At 39.0% G+C, this 25,996-nt stretch overlaps 1 protein-coding gene across 50 annotated transcripts in view; it reads right to left on the reverse strand.

Annotated features, from left to right (window-relative positions):
• The window catches only part of pleca (plectin a), a 92,688-nt gene that overhangs the window by 36,479 nt on the left and 30,213 nt on the right, over positions 1 to 25,996 (reverse strand). For 3 of the 50 annotated variants that reach the window (XM_078954798.1, XM_020707214.3, XM_023959986.2), the window contains exon 1: positions 11,495 to 11,767. The exons of 32 other annotated variants lie outside the window; for them this stretch is intronic. In XM_078954798.1, coding sequence (XP_078810924.1) covers positions 11,495 to 11,537 — 43 coding nt within the window. In that variant the 5' untranslated portion in view covers positions 11,538 to 11,767. Of the gene's footprint in view, positions 1 to 379; positions 632 to 3,742; positions 4,264 to 9,767; positions 10,267 to 11,494; positions 11,768 to 12,887; positions 13,009 to 25,996 lie in introns of those variants that run through there. 15 more of the 50 variants (XM_020707210.3, XM_020707207.3, XM_078954789.1 and 12 more) reach the window with 8 other exon arrangements.

Raw genomic sequence — 25,996 nt, forward strand, 5'->3', positions numbered from 1 at the left:
CCCTATTCCGCCTCTTTATCTTGTGTGAAAGAAGCAGTTTACTTTGAGCCCACTGTGATGGAGCGATAGGGCTGACTATCTCATCAGGTTGTTGTCAGAGAATGCAGAATGCATGTACAATGCTAAGAGTGTTTAACTTCCTTCTTTTTAAATGGGAAATCATACGACTACATAAAGAAAACTAGGAAAAACGGTTCAATCATTATTTTATTTCTAAGGTAGGAGTTAGGCAGAGTGTTCCAATCAAAAGGAGGACTTGTGAAGGCACTTGGTTGGATTAATGAGAAGCAAAGGAACACAGATGCAGTCAGAACAAGTTCCAACTCCCACTGAAGCCCCAAATGACAAGACAGACCTGTAGTTAAAGACAAAGTTCTACCTTTTCTGTAATCCATGGCTTTGAGCCTCCCTTGGCAATACTGGTCCTCTATGAAAACCCCATCACTGCCCAGGCTGTCAGAGGAGTAGCTCCTGAAGCTTTGCTGCGTCGCCATACTGCTAAAACTGCAGCTAGACAACAGCCCTCCTGCCTCGTCCCAAACCCTGAAACACTGCTCCGGTCGGAGAGACCTTACCACTGGGTGGGAGTGTTCAGACTTCTGATTTAGTTCCTGGACTTTTCCTCAAACTTGTTTTTTCTTTTTTTTCCTTCAGCGGCTCTTAAAAAATGCCTACCTGCAGGCCATCTTGTCAAGAGCTGCTATTCATCACACAGACAGTAAGACAGACGGAGGAAGATGATCTTATAGCCCTGATATGCACAACCTTATTCACCTCAATCTTCATCACTTATAATCTTCTTTTCACTTTTCTTTATTTAGGATTCAAAATGACCCATTTTCAATTAAAAACATTTCAAAAACACCATTTCTTTTTTGATTAGAACAATGCTTTTTTAACACAAACACGCAGACATTAACTGTCCAGTTTGAATGCACACAATATTTGGTACAAGCAGCGTTTAACCTTACATTGGAGATAAACTTGCTCCTTATGTTGTGAATTTTTTTTCTTCCAAAAATTAATATCTGTTTAAAAAAATAATTCTGTTAAAGTATTATATAGGTCAATTATGATCCATAACACAATGGACAAAATCCTTGCCGTCTGACATCTAGGATGAATTATTGAGTTATGCCACTGTCCTTAGAAAATATTTTTATTATTATGATTTGTTTAGTAAAAAATGCTTTTTAGATAAAGTAATAATGGAAAATATATAACCCCTTGATGCCTGAAATCCACTTACAGCATTAAAAAAAAAATATATATTTAGATTTTTGCTTTCACATGTATGCTTAATTAAGGTAAGTTTGGAGCAAGTGGTTTGGTGTGTCAATAGGCACCAATGGGGTTAAGTAGCTATTGTAAATAAGCAGAGTTGACTGTTAAGATATGCAAATCACATCCAGCACAAAAACATCTGTCATGTCTACCTGCATGCAAAGAACATTTGCACCAAGTTCGTGGAATTACCCTTTCAAACCGTTTCTGTCCATCATGATAAATCACATTACTTAAGAGAGATGATCTTGCACAACAACTAACAACTTAGACAGTTATCTTCTGTGAGGGTTCTGACATGACTGCAAGGAGGGAGATGTTTTGGATGCCTGCAGAGAGGTGTGGCATGCTGGGACCTGACGAGTCAATGCTGCAGACATTCAGGATTCAGGACCGACAAACTTTAAAAAAAAAAAAAAAAAACTCCTTGTCAGATTGTTATACTACAATAGAAACAAGAATGTTAGTATCACTGCAAAATCTTTCAAATGATTTCACTTGCTCATTTTGAATTTCCTATCTAAAGATATAGAGAAATCTGTAAAATAATGTATGAAATCTCATTGAAATTCCAAATTGTACCTTGTTTTTTTTCAGGTTTCTTTGCTTCAGACTGTAAGATACACAGGACGTTTTTGAGGAAAAAAATGTGGAAGAAATAGACAAACTACTTCTCTTCCAGTTATGAATCACTCAAAAACAAAAACTCAGCGAGTCTCAATCCTATTTCCTGAAATGTTAAAGGTTATTTAAGGTGATTGTTGGCACAAACTATCAGTGAAACAAGTTCTCCACCGACATGAAGTCGGGAAAATATACTGAGAAAATATAATTTAAAAAGAAAAGTATTTGTCCAGCTGTTTGGGAAGAAAATAAATTAATTTCAAAAATTACTGATGACTTTAAAACAGATTTTTTCTGATGACTGCCACATAAAAAATTAAATGGTAAAGCACGGGGCTGGAAGTGTCATATTGGGGGGTGGTAGTGTACTGGAAAGAGGCAACCATATTTGCACCAAATATGTACATTTCGGTCTATAGACAGAAAAAAAAGAAAATTAATTTTGAAATATCTTGATATTCTGACATCTGTTAAAGTTTTCTGTTATTCTGAATAGCCGGGCCGTTACTGAATATTTCTGATCCTGCACGCATGTTGCTGCATGGGTAATTCTGTGAAATGCAGTTTCATGAATTTTTTTTAACAGGCACAATGAGGGCTGTGAACAGTTTACGATGACAGCTCTGCCATGGAGAGTCAGTGCATTCCTGCTCGAGGCGTGCCGGGCCATCCTGAAGGCGAGGGAGCCATCTCCCTACTTTGATAACTTCACGCAGCAGAAAACTCAAGTGTGTTGCGGCCTGTGCACGCTGTGGCATGCGGCATCTGTCCCACTGTGCAGGAATGTTTGAGAGCACAGAGCATCGTCTGGCTCCCAGATGATGAAGGGATGAGGATGTGAAAGCTGGATGATGGAGGAGGGAACCGTCAGGAATGGAAGCCTGGAGGCATTGCTGTTAAGGATAAATTCTGTTTCTAAACAAAGTGAGTCAACTCCCATAAAACAAACACACAGATGGTTTTTCCTTTTAAAATTGCTCATAAAGTGTTTGTTTCTCAATTTTCAAATCTCCTTTTTGGATGTACTTATGTGGGAGCCATTAAGAGACCTTAAGAGGATACACCTCCTGCTCTGTGGTGTTTGCCTCCCTCTTCTGGTTGGAAGGCTGTGGTACATAATCCAGAAACAGAGTTTTCTGCTTTCATTCAATTCACATGTAGCTGACAGCCTTCTAAGCTTTAAAAAGAGCTGAGGCCATGCAGCTAAGGGAGTTCCTTCTCTGAGGGTCACCCTGTGCTGACACAAGTCCATAGACACCCCCCCTACACAGAAAGTTGAGTTTGTGTTCGTGGTTGCCAAGACAACACAGCCTAAACACACAAAAAAATGGGGCTGCGGTCCACAACTCTGGATGGATTTGCAGAGTCCTCCTCTGACCAAGAACGAGTCAATGAAGCGTCAGAATACTCAAGTCTGAGGGAACGGCTGTCAACAAATCCTGTGGCCTCACAACCTGTTTGCTCGCTGTCGCAGGTCTATTATGCCAACTGTCACCAGGAGAGGAAGTGACAGAGACACACGTGTTGAAAGTTCAAATAGTCTATTATGCTGCAGAACTCAAAAGCACTGGAAGGTCAATCAAAAGTGGCTTTCCAGTGTCTATCTCACCAGCTGCACCCATCGTTATCTGTGCATGTTAATATATTTTTAAAGTGTCAGACTGGGCAAAAACGTCCCAGTCTGAAGGGTAGCTTTGGGGAGTGGGCATTGGTGAACGTATGGAAAAGGTTAGGAACGTCATCAACAACATAAACATCACTGCCCCTCCCAATCAGAATCTCCTCTTGTCACCGCCCTCCAAAGATCGGACAGGCGCGCGGCGCTCGGACCTACCTGCGCAGCACATCTGGCTGTACAAATGGAAGCCCACGTCCTCGCACCTCATTTCATGGATGTAATTTGACCGTTGGTAGGTAAAGCCCCTGTCCATCTGTCCGTGCCAGGCAGCCCCAGCGCGCACGGACTCCTCCGTTCTTCCGGCCATCTCGTTGCAAGTTTTTGCCGCGCGTAAAGTCAGCGCTTTGGAGTGTCCCGTGCGCGCCTCCCGCTAGTTTGTCTTTTCTTCATGAGCCTCAGAGAGGAGAAAAACCAGAGCCGTGTCAGGTTGCGGACACTTCGCTTCAAGCCCAGCCCACATTTTATTTAGCCCACTGCTCTGAAGCGCGGAGATCCCTCTGCTCCATCCTCCTTCGCTGCGCGCGCGGAGGACACCCAGCACGAGGAGCGCAGAATGAGACTCAATGTCCCCAGATCACAACACACGACAGTCCCAAAACCAGGAAACAAAAACAACTCCTGGTACGCTCTGATGCACCTCTGTTCAGCGTGAGAAGCACTTCTTTTATTGTGAGTGAAAGCTCTCAGGGCAGGATACAGCTTTGACGATTCCCGCCGACGATAAATCTTCAGCAGCTGTGCACCATAAATATCTTACAGACGAGGCTCATTTTCTCCCCCCTTTTTGCGTAACTTTGAGATCTGTTTTGCATTAACAGCAGGCAGTTAAAGTATAGGATTCAACGAAAAACATGTGGTTTCTGAGAATCCCACTTCAGTGCAGCCGTCCAAGCTCCTCCCATGTTAACTGTGATAATTTTTTGTTCTTTTAAATCCAAAATCCGGGCATGCCCCACTGGGCGGAGGCCCCGGGGAAGACCCAGGACACGTTGGAGAGACATCTCTCGGCTGGCCTGGGAATGCCTCAGGGTCCCCCCAGAGGAGCTGGAGAAAGTGGCCAGGGTGAGGGAAGTCTGGGCATCTTTGCTTGAACTGCTGCCCCCGCGACCCGGTTAAGCAGAGGAAGATGGATGGATGGATAAATCCAAAATAAAAGGATAACACCAACATGATTTACTGAAGAATAAAGCAATTTAGATTAACTTATAATTTTTAAAGTTTTTTTTCCAATAGTTTTACTGTTTCAGACTGTAAAGCCTTGTTTCCACTGAGCAGTTTACAGTTTGATGTTTTGAGGTTTCTGTCATAAAATGGACCCATTAACTGAACTGTACCATTTTTGGTCCCTGTTGGTTGTAGGTCAATAGAAAAATGGAATGGAACAGTTAGGGTGGAGCTACTGTCATCACACAATGAAACCCGTTGATTGGCAGAATGTCATTATGACAAAAGAAAGCCAGCACTAACACTTCCAAATATTCAAGTTTGCCTTTCAGTTGGCGTGTTTCAGGAAAAGATGCCTGCAATAAACAGCAAGGTCTTGTCAGCACTGGATTTACAAAGATTCCTTGCCGTCCTCGGTGATAGGAGCCTTAACCCTTCTCCTCTTTTCGGCCGTATTCCTCTTCAACGCCTGCAATATTCTCTCAAACAACATTAAATGATTTGTTTATACAAAGTACCAAAAGCCAAGAGGTAAAAAATAAGCTGCTGGATGACCTCTATTGTTGTCGTTGATAGTGTCGCTTTTACTCTAGTCACACTACTATGGCGCAAAGTTACGCATCAGTCTACACCCCACATGTGCCGTGATGAGCCAACTTTGAGTGAAAACGCTCAGTTGGACCATTCTAAACCTTACCGTACCGCTCAGTAGAAACGAGGCTTGAGAGTATCAGCCAACATGTCAAAAGTGAGCAGGGTTATTTGTGCTTCTGCGTCCAAATATTCAAAATTCTATAGAGATTAGCAGTTTTTCATATCCATATCACAAGACATCTATTCAAAACTATCAAAAGCTTCGGTTTAAATATTCAAATCTTGAATCTACAGAAGGAAAAAACAAAAAAAACAGGAATATGGAAAACACTATACCATCGTTTTTGCAAAATATTTTTGTTTATGTTTTTTTGTCCATTTAATTTTTTATATCCGAGTCAGCTTCCTGTCTTATTTGGGAAGCTCTGCTGCTTATCAAAATACATTTCATGTGTGTCCACATGGCTTTTGATCATTTCCCCACCTGCCTCCTCTTGTTATCCCTCCCACAGTAGAGTCACCTTGGTTATATTTAGTCTATAAGATTTTCTCAGTGGTTGATGGGGTTCTTTTTTAATGATTCAAATTAAAAGTCATTAATTTCCTGTTTCCTAATTTTGCTAAGTTAAAGGGCAATTATCTTGTTTAGGTAGGTGGAACTCCTCACTAAAAAAACAAAACCATACTACCAGCAAAGAACCAACACCTCCTGCAGACACACACAATGTATGTACTTTACTTTGAAAGTTTTAAGACATTTTTATATACTCTGGGCACGAAGAAATGTGGAGGAATCTGCATTGTTCCATCAATGTTCTGTTTTTATCTCTAGATCAAATCTAAACACGATCATCTCCTGTGGTGACGCGGAACAGGATTCATGGTTGTTCAACGCGAATCTGCTTTTTCCACAAAGTCATATTTTGTCTGTAAAATAAAAGCTCTTTCATGATGAACACAAAGACACAGATTGCATTGATACTATTCTAACTGTTCCTTTTCCACAAACATACAATTCTACAGCCAGCAGCTGTTTTATTCATACCACTAACCCCCTGTTTATATGTAAATATGCTTAGTGAGGAGGAGGGGTTATGGTAGGTCAAGTTCAAAGCTTTTCTCTACAAGTTCCTCCATTTTCTGTGTTCCAACGCACATGGATAACTCAAGCTGAACCTTTAGAAAGTGAGCCATACAAGAACGAGGTGGTGAGAAGATCCTTATGGAATAACTTTAATATCCCACTAAAAAAGATGTAATTTAATATTTTGTAAAAGCGTTTTTAATCATGATTATGCTGTTCTTAGCCAAAAATTAAAAAAACTGTTTCCTTTTCTTGGACATAGTTTCTGCAGAGCGGCAGTAGCAAGCGCAAATAAAGCAGTGCAAATAAAAAAAATCAGCAGATTGAAGCTACAAGTTTGTTGAGGTTTTTTTTCTGTTGCATGTGATGTATAATCTCCTAATAACTTTGTTTGGTTTGGTGAGTCAGCAGCAGTGAAAATTTTCTGTTTTTGTTGCCTTACCACTATATCAGACATCTGTTTCCTTGTTTTAATGCATTTTGCAACTGTGGCTTCGATGGATGCCAGACAGTATTAAATGACTTTATTACAACAGGATTGCATTGTGTCTGTGTCCTTCAGTATTTTTTTTCTCTTTTTTTTTTTTTACTTTCAGTGGAGGCAGAGCTGTCCTCACACTGTTATTACTGCTTTGGTGAAAGGAGGCAGGAAAATGAGTCACAGCTGCAAACCACGAGACCAAGCCTAAACCCGATCCTGCAGCATGGGGCATAGAGTTGGCTGCCCCGATCTCCTGCCTCCTCCAGCATTGCTGGTGCAGATCTGGGTGTGGTTTCCCAAACGGATTAGTCAAAATCAGAGTTGCAGATGAAGAAAATGACGCGTTCTGATCCTAAGGGATTTCAGACACTTTCACACAAAACCATTAACCATTGCTTTAGGGAATCGACAAAAACTGGCAACAACAATCCAAACAGCATTTAAGACGTTTTATAATCTAAGGGAACAGGTCAGCAGGAGCATGTGTTATGACTGTCTCCAGGGTACACAGTCCATCAACCTCGGTTTACTACCGGCAGCCAGTCGCCATGTGTGGTGATCTGTGGGCTTTTTTTAACCCGCAGCCTGAGCTAAAGCCCTTTTACCTACTTTCACCTTCCCGCTGTGTCACCTTATTACTCTAGCAAACTGTAGGTCAGTTTACCTAAGTGGATAAATTCTCCACTCAGCCATGAAAAGTAGAGTTAGGTCACACTGGCGTCACCAAAAGAGGCAGGCAGTTGCTGATTGTCCGCTTAACTGCTCCAGACTCAGATAAAGATTGCATATGATTCTTGGTTTCAGTTTGCCTTGCAATGTTAGCCATTAAAAAGGTGTTTCCAGGGAACTTTATTTGATCAGGATGCCAAACACTTGGTTTCCTCTTTATATATAACCACACTGTAGATATTAAGACACATATTTTCTCACAATTTGTACTTAGACACATTAACCCTTGACATGATTTCCCAGCTAGCACTAAAATACCAAGGTCAAATAGACAACTACAGCCTTTTTAAACATTTTGTTGCAGTCAATGACAAACTCAAAATATGAAAAGGGGAAAAAGTGTGGCGTCCCGCATTTTCCGTTTTGGCTCAATTAAAGATGTATCTTTTTTAGCTCTACAGTTTTATCCATGTAGATTGGCTATAATGCCACCACAACCTTGAACATTATGGAAAACAATTCTAAACAAAACAAAGAAAAGCATGAAAATCAATGCAAGACGTCCATTGATATTGTTTTAGAACTGAAGATATGACCTGTATTTTGCGCCTGTTTTGTGAGTAGTGTCACAACCTGGTGGATTTGAGCAAATAAGGAAAGACTAAATCAATAAAACGATCTAATAAACAAATGAAGCCAACATCCAACAATCCAGCAATGCAACAATGTCATCAGTTTAACAGACAAAAACAAAGAAAACAATTCTTGGTTGTATTTCTTGCTTTTCTGCTCCTTTGAAGAAGCTGTTGTACTATCCAAATCTCTGCCCCTTTACAGGTAAGATTCTGTCACGCAGCAGCCTTTGTGTCAAGCTTTTTTTTAATTATGTTTACTAGTTGTGATTTACACACTTTATTGGTGGTCCCTTCAGGTAAAAAAAAGACACACAATAAGTCTCTTATTCCATTTCCTCATATTTTTCTTTTAGGCGATCCATTTGCAAAGCAGTCTTTTTACAGTTGAGATGTTTAAATTATTAAGCTCTGCAGAAAAAAAAGCTCAATAAAAAGATGTATTGACAGTAGGGGATTTGCACACTATATCGTTTAATGGCAGCATCATTTCCTTCTGCAGAATAAAAGATCTCATCCATAGAACTGAGAACTGTGTTCATTTGGGCTTAGTTAAAGCTAGAATTTGGATCCATGCTGCAACAGAAGCCCTCAAACTTCAACAAAGGACTTGTTCATAGACTGTGGTGTCTCCAGTAAAACAAAAGGGAAAAGGGTCTTAGTTATTTCGGAAAAATAAAATACAACCAAAGTTAAAATATTTTGTTTCAAAAATATTCAACTAATGATATATATTTTATTTATAAAGTGTCTTTCAAACTCACAAGGTCATTTTACAGCAGACAATTAGGACTTTTTGCTGCTTTAAAAATATTCACAACCAACTGTAGTAAATACGCTTCCTTTCAACTGCTTCATTTGAAAGGGACTAAACAATTTTGATTCGTTTCAGAGATATAACGAAATTACTGTGATGATTGTCTCATGCTTTTCAGTTTTCTTGGCTGGAGTCCACGCATGTGGGGTTACCAAACAGGTCTTTGTGTCTTGATGTTCAAGAGAAAGAGGAATCCTTAAATTTGCCGGCGGGCGTGTTGCCTGCAGAGCTGCATTGTGACGGTCTGTGTCAACAATAAAAAGGACCCGCCTCAGGTGTGTCTGCTTAGATTCGGGCCAACTCCAAGAGTCTTTTCATTTTTTTAAACCCACAGCTGGGCTTCCGTATCATGCAATGTTCATTTGCAAGTTAAACAAAATAAAACAGGCTTGACAAGCTTCTGTAAATGCAGCCAAATCCACCTCTAAGTACAACTTGGGAGCACAGCTAACTGGAGCTTGCACAGACAAAACCTTTATACTGAACCAGACTAATCTGCTCCTCCACACAGCCGGCATTTACAGGGTTAACAGAAACAATTCATTCCACAGGAAACCAAACCCTAAGAGGGAGAAAGAGGGGGGCAGAGAGGAGGAGTGCCCGCCATGATCACACAGCGCAAGAGGCAGCAACCAGAACACACAAGGACCGCCGGTGACGCGCAGTTTCCACAGAAAGCCTGGAGAAGCAGCCGTCTCTTTAGTCCACCACCAGAGTGAAGCCACCACCTGTGCGCTTACCTTCACTCTCTGCTCTGCGCACCCTCCACCGCCAGACGGCAATTAAGGTGACGACGTGGCCCACAACCACCAAGGTTGGGAACACATTTCCAGGGGGGCTTGCCGGCATTAGGGCTTGGTTCAGTGTGGAGAGTCCTGGGCTCTGTATAGGCAGGGTGAGGGAGGAGGGGCGCAGGCAAAAGGTGAAGGGGGAGTGGAGAAGAGGGGTCAGCGTCTAGGGGTGGGATGCCATCCCAAACTCCTAAAACCAGAGACGTGGCCAAGTTGTCTGGGAGTTTAAAGAGAGGCAGCTCTCGTCCTCCGGCAGGGACAGCCAGTCACTCCCTCCCCTCCCTTTTTTCCCTCTGTTCTTTACTACTACAGTTCCTCCCTTTCTCGCACAGTACTCAAAGCTGGTTTAGAGTTTTCTTTTGCCTGACATGGCTAAAAATAAGCTCAGAGTGCCTGGGCTCAGCCGGCTCCTTCCTCCCTGCTGGCACTGGCTGGGTTTTCTTTGCCCGCTGCGGCGTATCTGCAGAAGTTAATAATACATGAAGCAGTTTGGTGTGGCCGACTGTGCTCTCCTTCAGGTCAGCCCTGATAAGAGCTGAACTCGAGTCAAAGTTTCCAACTTCTTCTCCGCTGAAAACGCTTTCCTTTCAATCCATTTTCCATTGTGGTTTATGAGCCACAAGTGATCCAAGCCTCCACATTTTATTTTCCCACTAACTATCCGTTCTTTCTTATTTTGTAACTCCTCTACAAGCTAATCTCTTCCTTGTGTAGGGACAGTGCAGCCAAATAGCATAAAACTACCAACCCCCCATTCTGCTTCACCACAAAAATGTTTGAGAAACTGCAACACAGGAGGCATTAGTACACAAATATACATTTTTTTTATTCCAGTAGACTTGATTCAAAGTTTTCCTTGATCTTTGAGAGGTATGAAAGCACCTACAGAAATACCTAAGACACACCTGCTTCCATCTGTTCGGCGCTTCAAAGGAGAGACATGACTGTCGTCAATGTCACCCTGTTAGACGCTCAGAAACCCAACACCACAACTTGTGTTACCGTCACACATTGACAATCCAGCTCCGCCGCGGAGCAACTAAAATAGACAATAGCATGTTGACCTGATGGTGCCTTTGACATAAGCACAATCAAGGAACACAGAAGGTGATGTGATGTAAAGGTCCGGCACTGACTTAGCACTTGTAAGGACTCTGGAAGAGTGCCCCCAGCGCTGTTGCCTCAGATTAGACAGATAAAGACTCCTGATTAAAGATTACGAGTTTGAAGAAGGAAGGTATTAGGGAAATCCAGATCAGACTGGCACTTTTTACTAAAACATCTGAAGGTTGAGCCCAGAGAAAACTGCAGGGAAACAGTGCAGATGTGTGGAAAAAAATAAACTCCAGCACTCTTTCATGGGCGGGGTCAGCTCCATCCCACTCCCCTCACATGCAAACAGCCAATAACTTCAATACAGTTCTGCACTCTCCCACATTAGCACCAAAGCTAAACATCCCAGAACGACTCATACTGAAAAATTTAAACAGATTCCTTTTAATATCCCTCTAATTTCAGTGAAAGAGCAAGAGAAAGTTCCGGTGAGTAAAGAGTCATTTCCATTTAAGAAATTCCACCGCACAGCGGATCCTTAGATTTGATGCATAATGCATTTGCATACTGCTACTGCAGAATCCTGCAGATCACTTCCAAAAAATGACACAAATCTAACCTACCATGGTCTCGTGGTCCACAACAGAAACAGCAGCACGAGTCCATCTTCCCTCAGCGTCTTCCTCACTTTTAGAGAGAATGTAGAACTGCCAGGGAGTCAGCTCTAACCTCCTGACATTGTGTTCTGATCAAAACCAGGGGGGCGTGCAAAAAAAGGAAGAAAAAAAAAAAGAAGGGGAGAGGAGCAGAGGGACGGCTGGGGAGGAAGAACTCGACAGTTCTGCGAGTTTGATTTGATTTGTCAGGCTTTCCTCAGTGGAAAGAGCATCTTGTATGACAAGCACGGCTGGACAGAAGCCATATGTGGGGGGCTCAAAAATTCTCAGGACGTTTTCTTAAAGAGTTTAGACAAAGAGCGGAAGGCAGGATTTTTTTTTTCTGTTACTAGAACATGAACCAGATGTTCTGCAGTAGAAAAGTCTTGGAAAAGTTGGAAAAAAGTGGAAGAGCACAAATCCATCCACAGAATCACGACAGCAACAAATGATATTTTTGGGTTGTCAACTGATCTATTGATCTTTGTTTTATGAAACCGATTAGTCACAATTATTCTGCTTTCATCCAACCATGTCAGCTTCAAAAATCCATCAGAAACACACATTACTGAATATTTGTGAAGCAGCTTCTTTTCTTTGCACCAAATTGGAAAAATGAATGCTTTTATCAAGCTTCAGTTTTCACCATATTACTGACTATTAGTGCAGCCGGTCAACTTGCTTTAACCATAGATTTACTCAGGGCTCTATGCAACACATTTGTGCAGTTTTAAATGTCTAAATGAACAAAAAGTCATCTGGCTTCATCAACTGTTCACTCTCTTTTGTGCATATAAAAATAAAAATTCAAAATGTTCTCACGATCAAAATTGACTAAGAATTAAGATTAAAATCAATTTCTTGGTAAGTTCATTCATTTTCATCTTACTTCCCGGTTAAACACAAGTACGATTTAAAATGCACTGAATGTTTAAAGTAAACCTTTTAAACTTCTTTTAGTTTGTTTAAATTTAACAAAAACCTTACAAGAGGTTTTGTTGTATCTATTAATGTGGTTATTGTGGACATTTTTGCCCACCCAAGTCTGTGTTCTCTGTTCTGTATGCAGCAACCAGTCAGGAGCTGCAGTCTACACCCCAAAGGAAACTTGAACATCAAACCATCCTGGGAGGTGTCTAACATCAGGTCTGCACAATCATTTGTGCAGAACAGACTGGTGTGGAGTCAGATCTAGCAAACACATCCCCAAAAAACACGTCTCTTTTTCCCAAAAAACAAACAAACAAACAAAAACATTCATACCAGCTTTTCACCATCTGCTCCTCCACACACCACCAACAAAGCATTTCTGTGCTGACACCTTTTGGTCGGAAGACAGAACTGTACAAGGACTTCCTACCTTGGCCGTGCTGAATCAGAGCCTCCATGAAGTTTCCTGTCCAGCAAATTTCTGCTCCAGCTCAGAGTTTCTGCCTGACTTTCCTTTACTTTGGTTACATGAAACACAGGTAGCAGATTCAAAGCCGTCTGTTCCTCCACTCTTCAATGCTCTTGTCACCTAGTGACCTTTATGACCGTTGGAGTGAAAAGCAGAAGAAAGGTGGCAACTTCCACATAGGGACTGCCGTGCCGGAAAAAGTGACTGCAAGTGAATTGTGCTCATATCTGCCAGTCTCTGCTGAGTCATGTGCACCAGCACTGGCAGCAGACCAGACTCAGGCAGAGCAAATGGGACATTAAACCAGGCAGACCTTCTTCAACCAAAAAAACAGAAATAAAAGGCAGTTTCCCCCCAGAAGATGACAGAGCTCACGTGAAAACAGAACACGAATTTACAGAAGAAGTTATAAAGATATCAGCATAGATAAGTTTTTCATTGCTCCAACAATGTCTGCCTGGATAACATTTTTCCCACACATTTTCTCTATTTCACACCCAAAGCAGGCAAAGAGTATAGCAAAGCCTTTATGCACAAAAGTGTAATAAAGACGCACATAACTCAAGATTGTTGGTCACAATCTGATCCTGCCCTACACCCCCCCACAGCTTCTCCTCTTCACTGTGTCCTTCAAAACAGCAGGGAAACATTTTAACATCTTTCTTTTTCTATGGGTTTTACAGAGGTCTGTGTGAAACCGCAGAAGGAGCAAAACACTTCTTCACTTCAAACCACATTGACACACAACAACACCTGGTTTGGAAAAGTGGCAATCATCCACTGAATCTAATAATTTTAGGTTGTAGAAACCAGCTTGACTGCTGCGTTCCCATCCTACAGAAAAGTATTAAGTTGATAATCATGAGGTGGATCTATTATGACCCCTTCAACACTTAAAGAACCATTCGGGTTGATTTATCAGCAACCACAACCCAATATTAGCCACAAAGTCTTAACTCACCCTTTAGAGAAATTAAAAAAAATAATTTGCATTTATGTTTTAGCTATTATGTACCATTATATAAACAGTTTTTTTTGGCATAAATAAAACAAAGAGAAAATAGCCTTTTTTTTCAAAATATGAAATAGTTTATAACTCTTGACAGAGGTTCACATGACTCCCTTTCAAAATAAAAGACACAAAGTATCAATTCAATGCAGCAAATTAGTAGAAGTTGTGTAATGTTGTGTTGGAACCTCGTGGAGTAATACATGTCCTTCATTTATTTGGGAATGATTTGGAAAAAGTTTTAGTTTACTCTACTTTTTTAACTTTTTACTTCACAATAAAAACTTTTTTTTTTTTTTTTTTAACCAAAGAGCCACAAGTGGCTTCGAAGCCTCAGGTTGCAGAACCCTGCCCTAGAAAATTTCAAACATGGAAGACCAACAGTACCAAATATTTCTATGAGGTCTACATGATTACGTGCAATCATGCAGTAACACACTGAAGTCCTACATGGTGACTTCCTCCTCCCTTCATGGCCTTTCGGTTCATTTTATTTTAGATGCCTATCCTTCCCAAACAGTTCAGTCTCCAAATTCCAAGGGTGAGTAATTGCTTTTCTGTGGTAAGTTTGCATTTTCTTTTAATAACATATGTGACACTGAAGTCAAAGTTCTGCTCTTTCACAGCCCACAACCTATTTGGAAAACCAAATCTTAAATTCTGAACTGCTTAAATGCAGATTTTTTTTTCTTTCACTGCCAAACAGAAAGGAAACATTTTTTCCTAATAAAACAACTGTACAGTTGTAAATGTTTTTTAGTTATCCGGCATTTAAAATTTTAGAAAGTGATCAACAAAAAATGAAGACGTTTCAAGCATTGAAATTCCAGTCTAATTGCACCACAGAATGTGCAACAATTGTATTGTTCCTGCAATTTACAAATTGAAACAAAGCCTGTTTTTATGTTTGAAAAAATGGAAGAACTTTCTTCTGAAAAATACCAAATTATTTGCGTCAATTTAGCAAAGATATTTTCCCAGAAAATAACTCTCAATCAGAAAGTTTGTTTAAAGAAATTGTGGTTGATTAAAACTAAATAAAATAAAAAATGAACCCAACACACATGTAAGAATTATTTAGTTTTCTGACCAAATTTGAGATGTGGTTTTAATAGTAAGGAAGGAGATGACCGAGCAATCAAATGTAACTAGCTCTTCACAGATTACATTTGTGGCTGCTTAGGATACTCCATCCAAACTGCTTTTTAGACGCCTTCAAAGCTGGAAGTAGTTAAAGAAACAGAGGTTTCATTGTATTCTAAACCCCGCAGCGTAATAAAGTATACCCTAATGTCAAAGTGCCACATTGGTTCCAGAATATGTAGCTTGGAAAGACTGACTGTGAAGGTCAAATCACTCAAGTACGGACAAAGTCCCATTTTTCTCCCCATCTGTCCTCTCAGGCCTCATCCCAAACCAGTCAAGCCCATAATGGAAAAGCCATCAAGTCTTTCCACTCCTCATCATAGAAGTGTCAGCATTTAAGCTTCTGTTACTTCGGGTCTCCTGAGACCCACAGAGAGTGGAGCGCAACAATCCAAAACCCCGGTGCCAGCAGGGATTTTCAGGCAGGATGTTTGGAAAATGTTAGGCAGAACGAATCCTCCTACGTTAAGGAACCGAGCCACCACTCCCCTCTTTACCCTACACATACATGCACTCACTCACACAAAGTTCTGGCTGCAGCTGCTAACCATTCTGTAATTAATATCTGATTCCTCACAGTGATGAGCCACAAGATGTGCAAACACGGACACAAACATCTGGCGCCATTTGGAGGCGTGTGCACTTAAAGTTAATTAACCCCTGCAGTTTTTTGGGTTTTTTTCCGATCTCGTTGATAATCCAATTTGCCCCCGTTTTCTTGACTTATAATGCAGAGAGGGGAGGGTTTGTGTACCAATTAAAGAAGGCCTTTCAAGTTGAAATGTTTTTAATGACAGAGAGTGAAATGTACCCCTTCTGAGACCATCACTGCAGTGATATTTACAACAGATGAAGCTCTCCTGCAGATGAAAGGGTAAATAGATGCTGCCAGCTCCATGGTATTTTGATAGCCTGTCAAATGGATGGGGATGATATACAGATGCAGAAAGTGAAGATAAATAGAAAGAATGTCTTACGAGTGAGAAACCCTGCTAAAATTGAAAGCAGGGAGACATTCTGAAAAAGAGGCACCGTCGCCTCCAACATCTTTTTTTGGTAAAAGTCCTCTTTTTACAGAGCCAAACTTCAAGACTGAGCAGTTCTCCTTCATAGAATGCAGCTTTTTTTATTTTTTGCAGATGTTCTCCATTACCTGCCCTGTGGCTCTAAATCAAACAAAATAACCGTAACAGAACCTTTGGGTTTGGTTTCCACCACAAAAACACTGATGGACAGAAATAAAACCAGCTGCACCTAAGTTTGAACAAAGACTTTTCTACCTGAACAAAAAAAAAAACAACCTGCAAACGACATTCAATGAGAAAGCAATGCTGCAGAGTTAGTCAGAGAATAAAGAAACATTACAGAAGGGCCCTAAAGTTGATTCTGACTGGTAAATCAGGTGAAACATATACATGAGTTGGCTTGTTGAGGCAGTTCTACAAAAGCAGCAAAAAGACTCCTTTCATTCACAGCTGTTAAAGACTGCTTTCAAATAAACATAAAATACTCCCTGCATACCAGGACACACTTCATAGAAAACAATAAAACATTTTCAGGGGGCCTTCCAAATCGTTAAATGGAGGTTATGACATTTGGTGATGTGGGAAAATTGCTGGGGGAGGGGCTATTGCTTAAAACCTACACAAACATCTGCTGAGAAACTCTTGGTCCATTGTGCAACTGTCACACTTTACAGTCAGTATGCAGTGCAGTGAAAATCTTTACCTAATAAAATCGGAACTTGCTTCAGTGTACATGCAAATTAAAAAAAAGTGTTGAAATGTGTTTCTGTTGAAATGCAAATACTTAAGACTCCGCCCTCATAAAAAAAACGCATTGTTAAAACTAAAATACTAATAATAAGTAAGCAACAAACATTTTAAAATGAGGGAGATTCAAGAATAAACGGCCAGAGTGACAGCTGTAACTTGGATTTCTAATCCATAATTTGAAAAAACGTTTGAACTACAAAATCTTTGCCTCTTGATTGTGAACAGTAAGAAAAAATAGCCAAAACTTTTAGATTAAACCATTTCACCTTTTTGGATTTTTTAATGGAGGTTTTTTTTTTTTTTTTTAAACTCCATTTCTTATGCGTTTTAGAAAATGTAAATGTGGGAATAAAAACAAACAATTCAAGTTAATATTCATCCCCGGTAATTCTACATTGAATTGTACTACTTGCTGACTACTGTAAATCAGCTGTGCTAAGTTTTTTGGTTTTTACATCATAAAAATGTTCGTAGACAACAAAATGATATCGTCTCCTCTTCATCACAACTGTTTATCACATGGACAATTTGATAACTCAAAGCTTTCTTTGGAAGTATTTTGTTGGTGTACGTTTACCAGTTTGCAGTGTTGACAGATATTCTCTAATTTATAAATTTTAGCCCAAAATAAAAGTCAAGGTTTCCTTTTTATTTTTGATAGAAACATGTCTTAATATGTCAAACATTTAAGACATATTTCATCCACAACCACAAGGCGTGCTAAGTACCTGGTGGGTGAAACTCCTGTGTCCACAGGAGCTGGGACCCCCCCAGACCACAGACTTCAAACCAGCTGCCAGTCACAATAACGTGAACACTCAATGTGTTGCTCAAATTCTGTTTAAAAAATAATATGCTGCTATAAATGATACAAATAATGTCTCTGAATAGGAGAGTCTTTGTATGTCCTATAAGCTGTTGCATTGATGATAATGATGTATGCTTACATCTTAACAGATGTGATCAAAGATGACCTTTTCATTTACATTTTCTGTGTGCTACACAGTCACTTCTGTGTTGAAATACAGTAGCAATGTATTCTCGGCTCTATCTATGCAGCCCCTCTAGCACCTTTGATATCAGTCCATTTGTTTGTTCCACGTCATTCTCATCAAATCATATCATCCTAAATCACAGGCCTCAAAAAACAGGAGAAAACAAAAACACTGCTCAACTGAAAGGAAGCAGTTCGGCCAAAAAATAATAATGTTACAAGATAAAGAAGCATTTAGATTTTTTTTTTAGCTTTTTGAGATAGTAATGTTTTATAAATTCTAAGTTTTGTACAATTTACAAGGCTCTGGAGAAAACTCTAATTTTAGAAGATATTTTTAAAAAAGGGCGGGGGTTGCCAGTTGTAATATTTCAGTGGTGTGTCATGTTACCGTGGCTGCAGGCTGGCCACGCCTGGCCAGGATTTTTTTTGATGACTCACTGCAGTGGTCAGTCACACAGAAGCACACGTGTTCATCCCCTGCCTGGAGAGGATGTGATGCTAAAATCCTATTTTGTGACTTACTCAAGTCCCAGAAATGTGTTTTTTTTCCTATCCAAACAAGTACTTTTACTTAAGAAACTATTAGAAAGTTGAAATTTAATTTAAAGAAGTTAGCAAAACTTGCAAGATTGTCATGCAGCAGCTTTTAGGATACTGAATGTACAGTTTATAGAATAAATGATTGTTTTATGAATTTAAAGACATGCTTTTTGTATCCACAGATCATTAAAAACCATTAGCAGATCAGATATAGCAGGAACTCAAATGAAAACCAGAATCCAAAGTAACATTCATTGGAAATGTGTGTTTTTGCACAAAAGTATAACTGGATGTAAGAGATAGGAATAGAAAGCCCGCCAGAAATAGCTAAAACTGAGAAACTGCTGAGATTTATGAAAAAATGATGAGGCTTTAAGAGAAGACAATGTCAGAGTGGCTCAGTGTTGAACTAAAAAAGGCTTTGAAAAAAAAGCAGCAAATAAATTAGTGCTCGTTTCTAAATAGCATCACAATAAGAAGAACTGTTCCAGGAAGAGAAGGAACACGAGTGCTTCTGTGTGACTGACCACCGCTGTGACTCATAGAAAAGTCCTGCCTGGGCGTGGCCGGCCCACCACGCCTGCAGCCATGGCAACATGACACACCACAGAAATATGGGCAAACACAGAGGAAGGCCAGAACAGTGGTCAGAAGCCTGAACATCGCTACTGGCAACACAAAACAGAAACATTTTTCTAGCAAAGACAACAAACATCAACACTGACAGAAGTGGAAAATAGATATGGTGACTTTAAAAGCAGAAGAATAAGGCGAGTTTAGCATTTGTTTTTGTTGCTAATGTCCCGTTCTTCAGATGAAAACACAGAATTCAAGAGTTCTTTAAAGATCGAGTATCTGCTGCTCTGTGCAGACTGCTGGCAGAATGGCAACTGCTCGGCCACAATGGGACCCTCAGCCGTTTCTTCACTGCGCTGCCACAATTTGTTAATACGATTAGCATGCTCAGTCTGGAAGGACCTTTTTGACAAATTCTCAAAATCAGGTTAATCCACAAATTAAAATCTAAGGATTTATGTTGTTGTTGTCTTTTGTCGATATTTTCTGTTTTACTAAAAGCTATAGATAGGATTTTTAAGTTTTTGAAGTGCATTGCAGTGCCACACAAAAAACACGATCCTTCACTAAACAAGTTCTGTATAGTAGAAAAACCATCTGTCTTGATGCTGCTTTCAGTTAAGATGCTCTAAACTCCTGGCAGAGGCTGCCAGTGATAAGGTTTTGATTTTTTCTTCCATTCTTTGACTACAAACGTGTTCGAAATGACAGTAATTGGAAAAAGAAAGCTATTTAAATCCTTGCACGATATCTTGCAAATACATGTGTTTGATCACTTACTCATCTAAATGAAATCATTCCAGGACTAAAATGAATCCCAGTCATCTAGACAGGAGTAGCATGTTGTTAGGAATCACTTGGGAGACTTTTAAGGACTAGGTCGCATAATCAGTGGTTCGACAATGGCTTTTTAAACCACCAAAGCAGTACAAAGAAAACTCAAACAAGGACTATTGGACAAAGTTTATCTTAAGTCACAAGAATGTCCTGAGAATATTGTATCAGTATAATATATGTGGTGTCATTAATGGAGTCCTACATGGCAGTTCCTCCTTCATAAACTCTCACAATGGTGTTTCCTTCACTTAAGCTCCTCCACAGAGCAGCTCATCTCTTCTCAATCAGGCTCTTGGATAAATATGTCTCTTCTTCTAGTTTTCCACACAACCCCAACAGAAACAGTAAGTTCCAGCAACAGGAGTAAAATACGAAGTTGTGCAGGGGAAGAACTTTGCACAGGATCTAAAGCCCTCTGGAGTTTGGCAGGGGCAAACAGCAGCTTCATGCAGATCAGCATCACCAAAACACGCAGCTGAATCAGGCGGAGGGACTTGGGAGGTGTTGTCCCCAGCTCAGGCAGCAAAAGCAGCTAAGCTTCGGCAGTCACACCATGAAGCTGAAACCTCCCGCTTGTGAAGTCAGGCTGCGGTCTTTCATCTTTCCAGCATCGGTCAACAGTCAGGAAAATACTTTCTGAAATATGAAGATGCAATTACTGTGACCTCCGCGACCTCCATCAGTCTACATACCTGGGTGGAGTAAAACCAAAGTTTGACACATTCCAACTGAAGTTCCAGTACTCAGGCATTCAGCGATGTTTGTTTGCATTAATAAGAGCACAGGTGGACTGGGAATCTTTGGAAAACAGAACTTACTCAAAATCAGGCAAAAATGTGGGTCAGACTATGCCCTGAGGTTCAGCTTTTTCTGATTTTGTCAACGCATTCTTGTTATATAGTATTAGGCTCTGAATATTTACAAAACATAAAAGCTAGCAGGTGTAATTTTTTTATGGCTGTTTTTGAATGTATTACAAAAAAAACTTTTTTGGGCTAAAATTGATGTGAATTCAAATTTAAAAAAAAAACTTTGCTTTGTTTTGAGTTCAAAACTAAGCTGGTAAGCTGCAGGAAAACGCACAGCAGAGAAAAAGAAAAGGCAACGTTTTTGACTCGACAAGGCACCTCACTGAATGTTGGAGACTGTTTTGCCTGGAGGGAGGGCTGGCTGTTTTTACAACCAAATCTCATGCAAGGGGAAATACTTATTTTTTACTGTTTGGAAATAAAAGCTAATTCATGAATTTTGTCCTTCCTGATCATTGAATACAGTCCAATCTACCAAGGAGCTAAACTGTGCAAGATTGTGTGCAGAAACCATATCACTTCTAACCTTCACAGGCCAATTCTAAACTTATATGACCTTGGTGACAGAATTTATAGTTTAGGTGTAACAAAATTCAGGTAGAAATCTATCGCAACAAGGGACAAAAATGTCTCCAAGCAGCAGATAAGATCCAGACAGTTCACTTGGCATTAAAACAAAGAGCGCGGCAGACATCACAAGAAGTATCCTGCAGCCTTTCACGCCATAAACCACTTTGAAATCAAACAGCAAAGATTTGAAGAAGAGGAAGATGTGTACATCAGGTGAAAATGTTATTTCCTATTTCAAACATCAGCATGATCACGAGGATTTTTGGGAGGGCAAAAAAATTACAAGAAAATTATCTTTTAAGTCAAAAAAGGCCATAAAAATTATCTCTTGCAGAAATTACAGAAATCTTTCCGATCCATTATTTAGTAAATTAAAGATGGTTAAATGTAAACATTTAGTTGATTAAACTATTTTAAAATGAATGCATAAAGAAGAGTTGTTAAATGCAACAAAATACTTACAATTTAAAAGGATGAGACATTTTCTCATTGCCAAAATTAAGAACCAAAACAAAGGAAAGATGTGTTTTCATTCAAGGAGTCAAGATATGGAACAATCTCAACCAATCAATTCAAAAGTTAAAAAAACTTAAAGAATTGTTACTGAAAATCAAATCAATGAAGGGTGTTGCTCAATTCCAGACACCCACATTTAAAAATAAGGTACAATCTTGCAAGTAGTTCTGTTATTCTAAACTGAATGTTTTGATGTAAACAAGTGTATTTGCTATATAACAGATATGTCTATATATGTTTATATACCTTTTTTTTATTCTTTTCTTTCTCCTTAGTATGTAAAAGAGGCAGAAAAAAATAAGTTTTGTTCTTTCTGCTCCATTTCATTTCCCAGGCATGAGATCTTTTGTAATATCTATTGTTATTGTTGTTTTATGGAAATGAAAATTAAAATAAAATAAGTTGGTGCTGAAGACGCAGTACCAGCTTCCTTCTGTTTTTTCTTAAAAATAAACCTTTAACAAAGAAAAAGTGCACACGTGTCCGATTCCACAGAGCAAAATATGTTTTTTTTTTCAAAAACAAAGCTCTCATTGTAAGACTTAACAGGCTGTAAATGAGTGTTATAAGATTTTTTAAAGGCTTGACTGCAGCTGACAAACAAGTGTGAACCGAACTGTTCAGGAGATGCCAGAATTTCTGAAAGAAAAAGCCTTAATGGTCTAAAGTTAATGTGCAGACCTCAGGGCCATTTCAGGCAAAGGAAAATGAAGCTCAGCAACTTGAACAGCTCTCAACAATGTGAACTGATTTTATTAGGCTCTATTAGCAGGCATTTTTGCCAGTCAACAGTGGCTTCACCAGCAGTGCCACCTACTGGCTACTAAACAAGAAAGTCAAATAAAAAAGTGGTCATTTGGTTTTAGTAATTTTAATTCACTTTCCCTGACAAAAATCAGAAAAAGAAGATTGGCAGAGCTTACAAAGGATGAGTGTCATGGCAGAGCTGGACAACCACATGAATTACTGTATAAAATAAGGCTAATGAGGCTAGATAATCACATCAGGAAAGTTAAGAGGCTCAACCAAGATTGTGGTCAGAATTGATGAAGATGATACTCACTGACAGGATTACACCAACTGTTGCCAAGCAACTCAGACCCCAAACCAAACCACTCAACCAGACGAGAACTCAAACAAAAGCTACTTCATCGTTACATCTGGAAGAGTTTTTATTTCCTTCTCTTTTTTCTGAAATACTTCTGTCTTTTACTTTAACATGGAGGAACATTGCTTTAAAGAGTGTGTGGTGTGACTCATAACTTCATCAGCCTTAACCATGATCTTTATGTGAGAACAAAGCTACAGCAGCACCTAAAATACATCAGTGGCTCGGCAACAATTTACGATTCTTAGTCTTCAATGTGTATTTGGGTCAATAATATTTGGGACAAGGCAGCACACGTCTGAACAAAGGCTAGAGGCTTAAACTAATGACATTATTTGCATTTACTTAGTTATGGAGCCACTTTTTCACATATTTTATCAATAGATTTTACATTTGAAATAAAAATAGATAAAAATTGAGTTTTTTTAATGTGTAAGGTAACTGCACTAGCTCTGGAACATCCAACTGTTAACAGTGTGTTTATCCCATTTATTTTCCCATTTTTGAATGGTCAATTGGTCATGGATGGTTCATCCATCTTTTGTCTTTGATGCTAACAGTGATGTTTAAAGCTTTTAATTTGCACAATAAGCTAAAATATTTCAAAGTGACTCTTGTTGGACCTGGGGTCAGAATCTCTTAAACTAAAGCTCTTAAACATTGAATCAAATCACACTTTATGTATTAAAAAAAATCACTTTACAGTTAAAAGCAAGCAGGCATACAGAATTTTAAAAATGTAACTTAAATTCCAAACCACCCCTTTGCCCTCCCCTTCCCCTCCATTGACACCTACACCTCATGACCCCCCACACACACAATATAGATTAATACAGGAAAACATGCCTGTACTTGCAACAGAAACATATAGCTGGGCTCTGCTGTGAGGAGACAGCATTTTGGTAATCTATTCATACCAGGAGGTCAGCCGCAGGAGCATCGCCACGGCGCCACCCAGATCGAGACAGCAACAGGGGCCCACTCACTGCAAAGCTGGACCCCAGCTCCCCTAGTGAGGGCGATCACCGTGCAACAACCCCAGACTAAACTGGCAAACAGAAGGGGGAAAATACTGGGGCTAAAAAAAGTTACCGGTAAGTTGAATACATAATGTATTTAAATATATAAAACTAAAAGTAAATACAATTAAAATAAATACATTAAAATAATTCAAATTAATTAATTACAAATGTTTATGATAAATAACCAGATAAGATCATCTAAATAAGGTGGATCTTGGTGGATTAGTCTTGTGTTACGGTACAAAATAGTTTCTTCTGACATTTAACTTAAAAACTAGGTTTAAATTATGTTCAAAGTAATGAGCTCAGTTAAGGTCAAACTGAATTTTCACATTTATAACTAGAGGGGACTCAATTTAGCTCGATTTAAAAACAAACTTAGCCGTTTTTTTTTTTTTTAAGTTTTGTTATAACGGCTAAAAAAATATATCAATAAACTAAATAAACGAAAAATTATTTGTTGTAGTTTAACGGATTTTGCTTCTTGAATAGCAACAATATTTGTTGTGATTGATTTAGTGCCAAATGACAAAACTAAAGAAAACTGTTTTGAAAATTAGTTTGTCATGGTGGACAAATTAGAAGAAATTATTTGAAAAAAGATTGTATTAAAATGTTAAATTGACATTATTCCAAAATTGTAATTTGACAAGTTTTTATTTTAAAAGTGAAATTCTGTTAGCTTATCAACTAAGTAATTCCAAATGTACATTTTTGTAACTGCTTACTGTAGGCAGGCATTGAACAACATTAAATGCTTAAAATCACATAATAAATAAACTAAAACTTGTACCTAAACAATGTAGAACAGAGCATTTTAAAAAAACAAAAATTGTAAAAGTTGAATAAATTTGAAGTCTGGTGCACTTGTACACAAGTGGTAGTAGATCCTTTCAGGGGTGTTTTGAACCCCAGGCTGTACAGCGGGGAACTCTAACGGCTGGTCACACATGCCTATATCTCAAATAACAGCCTAAGAATCTGAGGGCTGTAGAACGCTGCTGCATCTGATAGCAGGAAAGTATCATATGACCTCATTAACAGAGCATGAAACACAGACAGGATGTATGTATCCGCAGCTGAAGCATGTCTTTACAAAGTCACTTGATATTTCCAAGACCTACAACTGAAGAAATACAGTCGTAGATATCTATACTTCACAAACACTCAAACTTCTGGAATTTTAGCTCCTGCAAAGAAACATTGTGAAAACATTTTATTTAGACTACATCTAAATTCCCTCAAATGTCACAAACCTGCTGGATCTTAATAATATCACGTTTCAGATTAATGGCATATTTTAGAAAGTTACTGCAATAACATGAAGATTGCCTGGAAATAAAAAAAGATACATTTTCATCGATTTGGGAGGTTTTTCAAAAATGCATTTAGAACCTAGGCAATGTTTCAAACCCACATATGTTTTTTCAGTTTAGTAAAAATTTGATATAAAGTATGATTCTCTTTCAGGATCTCAAATAAAAAATTGGAAACATGAAATATTTTATCTGTGACAAAGAGGTTGCTTAAAGTCTACATTTTATTGTTCTTTAATGTGTTTTTTTGTCTTTAAATATATATATAAATAAATAAAACAAGACTTGCACAACTCTCAAATGGCAGCCATTTATGAATATGAAACCATATGCTTATAGACCCTGTGTGCACTCATTAGGTTTTGTAGGTGTGTAGTAGTGTAGGTGTTCTTTCACAAATCTGTTGCAGATCGAATGGTAACCAAAAATTCTGGGCTTACATCCTAAAGTTTTAACCTTTTTCTTCTAGTTGAGGGCGTGGAAGGCAGAGAAGCTTGTGATTAAATAGAAAAACCCAATCAGAAACAAACGGACAACATATAAGCAACTTCCTAAGATGTGTCCTCGGCTGTAAACTGTGATTAATGCTAATTATTTAAAAAATATATATATATTCTGGTAATTCTTATGTAAACAGTAGCAAATGTAAAATCATCTTCAAGAACCAAACAATCAACAATCAAAATTAACTGCAACACGGAGGAGCACAGATGGTTTAAAACCCACACCATGCTCTGACAATGAAACGCTTAGTTTGGGTTAGATACAAAGTCTTAACATGGACAGGCTGACAGATGAGGTTAGAAAGGAATTACCATGGACTATAATGTTTGCAGACGATATTGTGAT

This window comes from Oryzias latipes, chromosome 11 (genome assembly GCF_053564925.1).
Source record: "Oryzias latipes strain Hd-rR chromosome 11, Olatipes_Hd-rR_3.1".
Taxonomy (NCBI): Eukaryota; Metazoa; Chordata; class Actinopteri; order Beloniformes; family Adrianichthyidae; genus Oryzias; species Oryzias latipes.